At 33.3% G+C, this 12,739-nt stretch overlaps 1 protein-coding gene across 1 annotated transcript in view; it reads right to left on the bottom strand.

Annotated features, from left to right (window-relative positions):
* LRBA (LPS responsive beige-like anchor protein) overlaps window positions 1-12,739 on the bottom strand; it is a 621,489-nt gene that overhangs the window by 51,145 nt on the left and 557,605 nt on the right. Inside the window, exons 41-42 of the mRNA XM_017871033.1 lie at window positions 7,163-7,280; window positions 5,274-5,376 (exon numbers count right to left, since the gene is read on the bottom strand). Coding sequence (XP_017726522.1) covers window positions 5,274-5,376; window positions 7,163-7,280 — 221 coding nt within the window. The remainder of the gene's footprint in view (window positions 1-5,273; window positions 5,377-7,162; window positions 7,281-12,739) is intronic.

Below are 12,739 nucleotides of genomic sequence, written 5' to 3'. Positions count from 1 at the left end.
ATAGCGTGTTTCCTACATATCCTGGATGTAAGTCCTTTATCACACATAAGTTGAACAAATACTTTAACCCAGTCTGTGGCATATATTTTCATTTTCTTAAGAGTTGGCATTTTGAAGCAAATGTTTTTTATTTTAATGAAATCAATTAAAGATTTTAAGAAATATTTACCTCATTCAAGGTCACAAAGATTTTTCTCCTATGTGTTCTTTCAAGAAGTTATACTTTTAGCACTTACGTTTGTCTACACTACATTTTTTTCTGTTACATTTTGAGTTAATTTATATGTAAAGTAACGGGTGAGGTTCTCTTTCTTTTTAGATATGGCTAACCAATTGTTCATCATCATTTGTTAAAAAGATTATTTTCCCCCTGGACATACCTTGACATCTTTGTCAAAAATCAAATGGATCATAAATGTTTGAGTCTATTTCTGAACTCTGTTACAGTCCATTGGTTTACATGAGTCTATCCTTAAATAACAAGCTATCCTAAAGAATGTAATTTTACATTAAGTCTTTTGTTTTTTTCTCAAAATTGTTTAAACTATTCTGGATTATTTACAATTTCACTTAATTTTAGAATCAGGTTGTCAATCTCTTTTTTTCCTTTTTTTAAATTAAAAAGAAATAGAGATGGGGTCTCCCTATGTTGCCCAGGCTGGTCTTGAACTCCTAAGCTCAAGTGATTCTCCCACATGGGCTTTCCAAAGTGCTGAGATTATAGGTGTAAGCCACCATGCCTGGCTATCTTGCCAATTTCTTTAAAACAGAAAGAAAGAGGCCGGGCGCGGTGGCTCAAGCCTGTAATCCCAGCACTTTGGGAGGTCGAGACGGGCGGATCACGAGGTCAGGAGATTGAGACCATCCTGGCTAACATGGTGAAACCCCGTCTCTACTAAAAATACAAAAAACAGCCAGGTGTGGTGGCAGGCGCCTGTAGTCCCAGCTACTCGGGAGGCTGAGGCAGGAGAATGGCATGAACCCAGGAGGCGGAGCTTGCAGTGAGCTGAGATCTGGCCACTGCACTCCAGCCTGGGGGACAGAGCGAGGCTCCGCTCAAAAAAAAAAAAAAAATAAATAAACAAAAAAGAAAGAAAGAAAGAAAAAGCCTGTTCAGATTTTGGATAGGGCTGCTTTGGACCTCAGATCAATTTTGGAGAAAACTGACATCTCAATAATACTGAGTCTTCCAATCCATGAGCATAGTATAGTACAACTCTCCATTTTTAAGTTTTAATTCTCCAAAACAGTTTTATAGTTTTCAGTGAGTAGGTCTTATGCATACATTTTCAAATTTATCTATATGTATTTATTTTTTGATAGTATTTAGACACTAGTTTTAATTTCAGTTTCTGATTGTTCATTGCTAGCATACAGGAATAAAACTGAGTTTTGTATATTGAACCAGTATGCTATGAACAGCTAAACTCATTTATTAGTTCTAACAGCTGTTGTTGCTTTTTTTTTTCCTCATAAATTCTCTGGGACTTTCCACATAAACAGTCAAGAATATATGCTAAAAAGACTATTTCATTTCTTCCATTCCAATCAGGATGGTCTGCAGTTCCCATTTCTTGAAATGTCTTTGCATGCATTTAGTGTTCAGGTAATGCTGGTCTCATATAATGTTGTTGGCAATTTAACCTCCTTTTCTATTTTTCACAAGAGTTTGTGTAGAAATGGTATTATTTCTTCATTAAACATTTGATAGAATTCATCTGAACTACAAGTTTTCTCTGAGGTAAGGTCTTTTACTACAATTCAGTTTCCTTTGTAGAGCTATTAAGGTTAACTATTTCTTCATTAGTGATATTTGATAGCTTGTGCCTTTCAAGGAATTTATTTCATCTAGGTTGTCTAATTTAGTAGCATAAATTTGTTCATAATATTTCTTTATTTTTCTTTTAATATCTGCAGTATCTGTAGTGATGTTCCCTCCTTTATTCTCGATATTTTTGTGTCTTCTCTTTCTGCATAAGTCTTTACTAGATATTTACTATTAATACAAAATCAATCTTGTCAAGAGACATCTTTTCATTACATTGATTTTTTCCTCTATCATTTATTTTTACTACTTTTTTCTTTCTTCAGCTTACTTTGACTACATATGCTCCTCTTTTTTCTCACGTTCTTCAGACTGAAGCTAAGATAGTTGATTTTAGGCAATGATCCTCTCCTCCTTCCCTCCCGTTTCCCCTCTCCCTTCTTAAATAAAATCATTTAATGCTATAATTCTATACTAGGCACTTCTTTACCTTCATGTTAAACATTTCTATAGGTTGTGCTGTTATGTTTTCAATTAGTTACAATACTTCCAATATCCCTTGTAATTTCATCTTTGGCCCATGTTTTATGTAGAAGTATGTTAATTTCCAAATACTCAAGAGATTTTCCAAAAACCTTTCTGTAACTGATTTCTGGTTTGTAATTAACCAGAGATCCAAGATCTCAATCTTTCTGAACATTTTGAGGCTTGTTTTAGGACTGAATATCGTCAACGTGATAAATGTTCTATGTGTATTTAAAATGAATGTATTTTGTGCAGTTGACTAAAATGTTTTATACATGTGACATAGATCAAGGTGGTTAATAATGTTCCAGTCTTCAGTACACTTACTGATTTTTTGTCTGCCTGTTCTCTAAATTACTGACATAACAGGGAGAGGTTGTCTATATTTCATTCCACTTCTATCCATTTTTGTCTTATGAATTTTGAAGTTCTATTTTTAGATGTATGTACATTTAAGATCATCGTTTTGATGAACTGGCTCTTTTATCATTATGATATGTCACTTTTTCCTCTGATAATATAATGCTTTGTTTGGTAATTTGGTAATTGTTATGGGTTGAATTATGACTCCTTAAAAGTCATATGCTGAAGACCTAACTCTCAGTACCTCAGAATGTAACAATTTGCAGAAAGAATATTTTCAAGTTAAAATGAGTCATCAGGGTGGGTCCGAGTCCAACATCACTGGTGTCTTTGTAAAAGAGGGAAACCTGGACAGAGACATACATAGAGGGAAAACAATGTAAAGAAACATAGGGAGAAGAGAGGCATCTAAAAACCCAGGAGAGAGGCCTGGAACAGATCCTTCCCTCACAGCCCTCAGAAGGAACCAACACTGATGAAAACTTGATTTTGGACTTCAACCAACTTGTGGTACTTTGTTATGACAGCCCTAGAAAACTAATATAGTAATGATATGACTAGCTGGCTGTTTTTATTAAGGTAGTGTTTGCATGGTATACCTCTGTTCTGTCCATTTACCTTTAACATATAAATGTATTTATATTTAAATGGGGTTTCTTGGTTGCCAGAGGCAGAGGAGTGGGAGAAATGGGGAGATGTGGTCAAAGTGTACAAACTTTTCATTGTAAGATGAGTAAGTTCTGGGGATCTAATGTTTAATATGAAGATTATAGTTCATAATATTAAACTGCATATTTAAACTGCTAAGAGAGTAGATCTTTAAGTATTCTCACCACACACACACACGTAACTGTGAGGTGATGGATATGTTAATTAACTTGAATTCAGTAATCATTTAACAATGTATATATGTATCAAATCATCATGAGGTAGACCTTAAATATATATAATTTACACTTGTGAATTATAACTCAATAAAGCTGGAAAAAAATACCTACTGAAAAAGAAAAAAAAGAGTTGGTTTCTTCTAGGCAGTACATAAATGAGTATTGCTTTTTTATGCAATTTGGTTTCTTCCTCCTTTAAATTATATAGCTTAGGCAAATAATACTTCAAGGTAGCAAAATTTTTTTATTATATTATTTTATAAACAAGACATTGGTCATAAAACGTTCAAATAAAAAATACATAAATAATTCACCACACATTTTTCATAACAATGAAACTGGAAATAAAGCAAATGTTCACCAATGAGGGAATTAATCATTGTGGTATATTCATATTTCAGACTATTAGCAACCCAATAAAAATTATGATTTTTTTGTCTTGTATACATCACAAAATAGCTAATTTGAGCACATTAATTTATCCATTACCTCATATATTTATCATTTTTTGTAATCTACTCTCCACAATTTTTTTTTTTTGTATTTTTTTTTTTTTTTTAGTAGAGACGGGGGTTTCACCGTGTTAGCCAGGATGGTCTCGATCTCCTGACCTCGTGATCCGCCCATCTCGGACTCCCAGAGTGCTGGGATTACAGGCTTGAGCCACCGTGCCCGACCATAATCTCCACAATTTTTAAGAAAACAATACGCTATTACTAACTATAGTCACTACGCTGTAGGATAGATCTCTTCAACTTATTCTTCCTAACTAAAATTTTGTATACTTTGACCAACATCTCCCCAGTCACCCCACCCCTAACCTTGCAACCACCATTCCACTCTCTACTTCCATGAGTCTAACTTTTTTAGATTTCACATATTTAGATCACACAATATTTGTCTTTCTGTGTCTTGCTTATTTCACTTAACAAAATGTCCTCTGGGTTCATCTGTGTTGTTGTAGATAACAAGATTTCCTTCTTTTTAAAGACTGAGTAGTATTCCATCGCATATATATACAACAATATTTTCTTTATTCATCAGCTGATGTACACTTAGGTTGATTTCTGTATCTTGGCTATTGGGAGTAATGTTGCAATGAAAACAGTAGTGCAGATATCTCTTTGACATACTGTTTTCATTTCAATTAGATATACACCCAGTAGTGGCATTGCAGGATCATGTGGTATTTCTGTTTATACGTGTGTGTACCATTATGACATATATCATGTGTGTGTGTATATTTATACACACATATACCATTATGATATATATTATATATGTATCTTTGAAAAGAATAGCAATTATATCTATATCTATATACATATAAATATCTTTCCTGAAAGGTTAGTATTTAAACTTTCCATAAAAGAGATAAATAGTAAATCTTACAAAATACATTTTTCTTGGGGTAGGGTTAAGTAATCTTTTATTTAATGATTATTTGCTAAATATATACTCTGCTAGACACCATACCATACACTAGGGAAAACAGTATATTATAATGCAGTTTAGTCAAAAGAAAACTTAAAACAGTACATTATAATGCAATTCAGTCAAAATAAAATACTAATAATCATTATTTACTATGAAACATAAAACAGAAAGTTATAAATTTTGAAATAAGTGAGAACACTAACACAGATCAATGTTAATAAGAATATAAATACTGGTTAATTAATACAACTATTAAGATAGATCACTTTCCCTAAGTTTCTCATATAAAACAGTACCTGGTTTGAGGCAATCCAAAACTTGTTCCAACGCCAACACGAGGTAGATAGTTAACCACTTTCTTTACTGTTGCAGGGTCTGGGAAGTTGAACATTACAGCAACTACAACAAATAATTTTTAAAAATCAGAACACAGTATAACTTCCCTTCTGGAAAACTGACTCCTTGGTCCAATAAAATATTTACTTTTAATGCAGGTATCTATTATAATTCTTACTACATTCCTTTTATATGGTATATATCAAGTTTTAGTATTAATATGCCAGTGGTAATATTCATTTCACTTATAAACTCCTTTACCATAGACAGTTCTTTCCTAAATACTATTAGGAGTTATAACAGTTGATGTTGCATTGATGTGACATGAAGTTGAGATTATGAGACATGATAATAATAATGATAATGATAGCTGAGATAATGTGACATGAAGCTGCAACTTTAAATTTACAAAAATGAATTTTGGCAAGTCAAAGGTATTTCTAGGAATTTCTAGAAACAAATGTTAAAAATTTAAGTTCATATAGTTAAACAACTAACACTAAAAAACCACCAATATAGCTATGAAATAATCGGTTACATTTATTTCAATCATTTTAAAACAGTCTTTTACAATGTCTATATGTTTATCTTTCATATGTTCAAATGAGCAAATGTTCATATAATCCAAAACAATGTGTGACCTGAAGGAAAATTTTCCTCTGTGGTTAAAATCAAAGAATATATAATTATCTATATGAATATATATTATATATATTCTTATCTGTGTGTGTGTATGTATACTTTAAATAAGCCTCCTTTACATATCCACTATTACACTGAATTCAGGGCGAAAAAATAAAGAGACCAAAAAACCATCATAGGTTATGGCAGATGGTCAAGGCCATGAGGTAAAGGCAACAGAAAAACACACATATAAAAACAAGCATGCATAAGAAATTTCAAAGAAAGAAAATGAATGAGGATGAGCAAGTAATAAATATTCTAAGACTGAAGCCCCTTTGGGACAGCAAGGATGCGGACTGAAATAAAGTATGAAACATTCCCTTGATTATTTGCCTAGAATAATGTTTACATTAGAAGAAGAGGTATGTGCCAGGAGGAGATCAAAAAGGAAAGGGAAAAATATTTTCCCAAAGAAATTTGTGTTCCCTAAAGACAAATAATTTCATAAAGGAAAAACAAGATGTGTGTGTGTGGAATATATGCAGGTATGTGTACCTTTAAAAATAACCGTCAAACCTTGTATATATAATACAAGGAATATGTACAATAAATCAGTAGGTTTTACATATATTCCATTGTATGCCTCCACCCATACCAAATGAAGCTTTTCCTTCAAGTTCAACTTGTCTCCCCTTCTTGTCTTAATGGATTTCACCAAGTTCCATTGTAAAACCACAAATTAAATTTTAGTTCAATTTTCAAGAATGATGAAATACAGAGCAAACAGAACAGTTCAGTATCATTTTATCATGGTTCCTTTATAAACGAAATATATCAGACAAGAGATTAAAAAGATGTTAGAATCGTTAAATCATCCTCTCCTCTCCCCCAAATGCAGCCACCTTCCAGAAGGAATGTAAGCATTAAAGCAATGCTCAGGACATCAAAATTCCTCTTCAAACCGATTAAATGGTTATGTATTCCTTATGTTTATAAAGCCTTATATCAATTTGTGATATGGCAAAAAAAAAATTACAAATGATTCTATTAATAATCAAGGTGGGAAAAAACCATGAAGAAGCATTTGGTACAAAAAAAGAGGTCACTAGAACAGAGGGTAGGCTACAAATTACTATCTAAATTGAAGCAATATGGTATGTTCAAAAATGAAATCTTAAAGAGATGGAAGTTAGCTCTGTAACAATGTACTTCTGTAACATATTACCTCTGTTTGCCATAAAGATCTCCAGGGCTGTATTTTGCAAAAGATAACGACGAGAAAAGATAGATCGTATCTCTGTGAACAGCCATTTTCCATGCAGCCCTTCTGTATAGGCCAGGATCTAATGAGGAAAAAAATAATCCCAGGTAAGTAACAATACTTGTTTTTTGTTGTTGTTTCTTTCCCCAATTAAAATAGAAAAGACCCTATTAAGAAAATAATTTTAAGAAAAGGATTTAATAGTTACTGACATAATTTGGAGATGAAGAAAATAAACTAATTTATGGAAAAGATGTTTAAATAAAAAAGCAAAGTAAAATTATAAAACATTTAAGTATATATTTGGGCTTTTAAAAACAATGATATAATCTACTGCTTCTGAGGAAATACATATTGCATCATTTACTGATTGATTTTTAAACCACATTATGAAACATGAAACTTCAGATAAAATCTTAGAAACAAAAAGACCTCAAAAGAGGCCATATATGCTTATAAATCAAATACACAATTCAGTTTCACATGATTATAATTTGCCCAATAATGCTTTTACATACATTATAATACAAATATATTAAGTTCATAACTTTACAAAATTACACTTTTAAGGTCACTGTTAAGGCAACAGTCACTCATTCAGAAAGTGCAAAGACTATATAGAGGTTAAGTATCATTTTGTTAGCTAAAGCTAAACACAAACCTGCAAATGAACTTAGCATAATCTCCCTATGGGGTAGGTGGTTGTCAGAGTAACTTGTTACAATTCTTGTCATCCCAAGTGACGGACAGAGTTGCTTAAAATGCTTTGCCAATTCAAAGTAATCCTGTCTTTAGTCCTAAGCCACTTTGTTGCTTTGTTATTCAAGTTTTGTTTTCAAAAGTTCATTTCAAAAGCTTAATTGTGAAAACGTTAAGGGAAAACCAGACTCAGCATTTCTCTACACCTGTACTATACATAATACATAAGAAAATGAGATGCCTTTGCTATCAAAACCTGATATTCTATGAAAGCAAATTAAGTTAAAAAATTAAGATATATCTCTCAAAAGTAACCACTATTAAAAATTACAAATGAAACATCTGATTATGATACTGCATTGTAGGAATAAAGATGGGATGAGCGAAGAGGAAAAAATAAAGAATAGTAAAAATTTATCCTTCTCAAACTGTTTTTTCTTTACTCATTTTCATTTTCAAAATCCTAATGGCAAATAAATCTACATTCTTCAATGCAGAATGTAGTTTTTTGGGGGAAAAAAAGAGTAATAAACCTTATTTAAGTCAGTAAGTACGTATTTCAGTCTTTCTACAAAAATGATTCTATTTCTGACACCATAGCATCTAGAAATAAAACGGATATAACTCTAAGGGGGAGTGTTTCTTGAAAATACAAAACAAAAAGTTCAAAGGACAAGATAATCATGCATGCAGTTTTGAAATGGATGACAGAGAAATCCTATTAATTCAATAATATAATCAAAACCTATGTAAAATAAAGGTAAATGAACAGGAAAAGAGAGGACAAAATATTAATATTACTCTCAGAGATTGCATGTATCCCTTTCGCTCACTTTGATCAGACATGCCACCAGTTGGTCTATGGCCCCAGAGTCTTCAGAGGCCTCCATTTGTTCTCTCTTTTATTTTTACCTCTGAAGTCTACTATGACCAGAGGACCCTTCGCCTCAAAATTTAAAATATAAATCAGATCACATCATTCCTATATTTAATAGCATCCAGTGACTTCCCATGACATATATAATAAACTCTTAAGCTCTTTATAATTGCATAAAGCCTCATATCTGGGACTGTCTGATGAGCTCAGCTCATTCTTCCTCAGGGCCTTGTTTTGTCCTTGTTTTCCACTCTGCCTGGAATGTTCTCCCAAATCTCCACATGGTTCAATCAGTCTCACATTTAGACTTCTCCTCGTATGTCACCTCTGCAGGGAAGCCACAGGATCTAAACCCCAGTAACTCTATTAACAACTCATCCCACCCCAAACTTATCAGATTTTCTTCATAATACTTATCACTACCTGAAATTTTAAACATTAATTTAATTTCTGAGACAGGGTCTTATTCTGTTACCCAGGCTGGAGTGCAGTGGTGTGATCACAGCTCACTGCAGCTTCAACCCCCTAGGCTCACATGATTCTTCCATCTCAGCCTCTCGAGTAGCTGGGACCATAAGCATGTGCCACCACATCTGGCTAACTTTTAACATTTTTTTTTGTAGAGATGAGGTCTCACTATGTTGCCCAAGGGGGCCTTGAACTTCTGGGCTCAAGTGATACTCCTGCCTCAGCCTCCCAAAGTGCTGGGATTATAGGCATGGGCCACTACAACTGGCTACTAACTGAAACTATAATATTTGCTTGCTAGTCTATTGCCTCTTCAGCACTAGAATACTAGAATCTAAGTTCTATTAGAGCAAAGACTTTGAATATACCCTACTTCCAATGCCTAGAAAAATATCTGGCACAAAGTGGCAATTTTCAGATTGACTAAATGAATCAATGTATGGCAACCTTCACTTCATATTTGACCCGCATGATATTTTAACAAAATTTCACATGGTTGAAAATAGTTGAGAAAACAGATATTTGCAAAAATATTCGTATTTCTGTCTTCTCAAGAAAAACTAGGGTATCTGGCAAACCTGCATCTATATGCCACACAGTAACAACTGGCAATGCACTCTCCATTTTGGTACCATTTTCACTTCAATTATTATTATTCACTAATGTAACGTGAGCATTCACTCATTTACTATTATCCACCTAGTTTCCATTGGTACTTGAGTTTGCTACCCTGGATTTACCAAATATTAGAGAATCTAATATATGTTCTGCAACATTTATAGTCCAGTGTATCCATAAGAAAAACAAGAGCCAGGGCCAGTGGCTTACACTGCTAATTGCTGAGCTTTGGGAGGCCAAGATGGGAGGACTGCTTGAGGTCAGGCAACATAGCAAGACGCCATCTCTACAAAAAATTAAATAATTAGCTGGGCGCGGTAGCACACACCTGTAACCCTAGCTACTCAAGAAGCTGAGATGGGAACATCACTCAAACCCAGGAATTCGACGGCACAGTAAGTGATTCCGCCACTGCACTCCAACCTGGGCAAGAATACGAGATCCTGTCTCTAAAAAAAAGAAAAACGAGGCCTAGACATGTTAAATATATGAAACAAAATTCCTTGTCAAGTTAGTGGCAGAATCTGACCTATTCCCAGGTTTTCTAATCCAAAAATAGAGCTTCCATTGTATATGCCACATTGCCACATTTTTAAGAAAGGGTGAAATATCTGTTAAACTAGAACCCAACTAACTGCTTAAAATTTTCCTTCACTTGGGTTAAAGAGGGAAGAGGAAAATCAAAGGAAAACAAACAAAAATCTTTTAAACTCTTTGATAAGTTAGGAATATCACACACTGCTCTGAAAATTCTACCCTTTGTATCTATAGAAATACATAATAACATCTGTTGCTCATAATAGTGAATCCACTCATTGCAAAGTCATGATCATACAACTAAAGATTTAATCATATTCTAGATTACTCCATTTACTAGGAGAAATGAGTATACTACAGCATTGTTATAAGATTTTTAATGTACTGAAACAGTTTTGTGATTAAACAAAATATACCGTTTATATTCCATTCCCTTAAACAGTAAACAGTATGGTTATTCAAAGATCTGCTTGAAACACAGCAAGTGTCATAGTCCTTTAAAATCTGTTTTATTCCAATGTCAGAAATACTCAGTAGTAGGCCAGGCGCGGTGGCTCACACCTGTAATCCCAGCACTTTGGGGGCCAAGGCGGGGGGGTTCACGAGGTCAGGAGATGGGGACCATTCTATCTAACAAGGTAAAACCCCGTCTCTATAAAAAAAAAAAAAAAAAAAAAAAAAAATAGCCAGGCACGGTTGCGGGCGCCTGTAGTCCCAGCTACTTGGGAGTCTGAGGCAGGCGAATGGCGTGAACCTGGGAGGCGGAGCTTGCAGTGAGCCTAGATCTCGCCACTGCCCTCTAGCCTGGGCGACAGAGCGAGACTACGTCTCAAAAAAAAAAAAAAAAAAAAACACTCAGTAGTAAAGAAAATGACATAAGCTCCATGCACCTTCTACTCAGTAACCTTATAAGATCATAACACTTTGCCATATTATTCTATACATCCATAAGCAAGTGATAAATGCATTACAGACAGTGTTAAAATTTCACATGCATAACCCTTCCAGATCCCATTTTCCTCTGTCACAGCCAATCACTATCCTTGGTTTTAAGGTTATCATGTATATGTACTATTCCTATATGTAAGTTTTTATACTATTAGTACATACATATCCATAAATAACATACATCACTTTGTATGTTTTCAAACCTGATATAAATGGTAACATACTGAATGTATAATGATATGCTTTTCAAGTTAAATATGACAAAGTCTAATGAAGTTTTAAAACAGAGAAGAAAAAACAGCATGAGAGAAAATTATTTAAAATTGCCAAATGTGTCAAAAATTAAAATCTTACACACAAAAAAACTAGCCTAATCTTTAAAAAATTAAATAAAATTCCACAATTAGGGCCAAAAAAATTGAGATTTAAAATAGAAACTAGCAATCTCTTAACTAAGGAATTACTAGCTGAAATTTATATAATAATATTTCTTTAAGTGTTCATTAGGAAAAGGTGTCAGTACTGAAAAGCAGCTGAGGCCTAACTAAGCAAGGGGTTCATTTCTTATTGGAATAGTATAGGCCTGGTCTGAGGCTTCACTTCAAAGTCTCTAGAGTTCAATTAAAACTGGATTAGGTAGAAACAGACCCTTCTTTGGGACTTTCTGTTCACTGAAACTCTACATACACTGACAGCACCTTAGACAGAGGTCTAGCCCTCCAGTGAATCAGTTGCCATAGAAACTGTATCATTACCACTGCTCTGCAGTTATGACCTCAACTCCTGAATTGCTTGAAATCTTTACTCTCTTTGAATGTTTACCACCTTGTTTTATTATTGTTAGTATTATTAGTAAATTAAACTTTCAGTTGTTTTAAATAATTTGTTTCAAAGCTAGTTTATTAACTAAATGTTGAGATAGTGTGTCAGAGAGGAGAGAAAGGATTTAGTATTGAATATATAGATTATATACACACATAAATAATCTATTTACTGTAAAAAATCAAACCTATCTTCTTTAAAAGTTTTATTTGAAAATTGTGCCTTATGAAAAGGATATATTATTTTTCCCAAATAATGCACATATTTTTTCCTTCTGTCCTAGAAAAAGTATACTATTAACACATAAGAAAATTTCTTTACTTTGTTGCACTTATTCTTAGTAAAAGTAAGGCATTTTTTACTTTCCCTTTACTAGTCCATTTGTAAAAGCTTGTAAGTTTATTCAAATAAAACTCTCTTTTGTTTTCTTATCCTCATGAAAGAACAAAAACAGAAATCAAGATTCACTGCCCAACTATATACTCTTATTTATTGAATACTAGGGACTTTTAAAAAGTAGATTTAAAAGAGTTAAAGCCAATCCTTTTATTATTATTATTATTATTATTATT

Source organism: Rhinopithecus bieti, unplaced genomic scaffold (genome assembly GCF_001698545.2).
Source record: "Rhinopithecus bieti isolate Rb0 unplaced genomic scaffold, ASM169854v2 scaffold_3878, whole genome shotgun sequence".
Classification (NCBI taxonomy): domain Eukaryota; kingdom Metazoa; phylum Chordata; class Mammalia; order Primates; family Cercopithecidae; genus Rhinopithecus; species Rhinopithecus bieti.
Note: the sequence above shows the minus strand (reverse complement) of the source record. Positions and strands in the feature narration are given on the sequence as shown.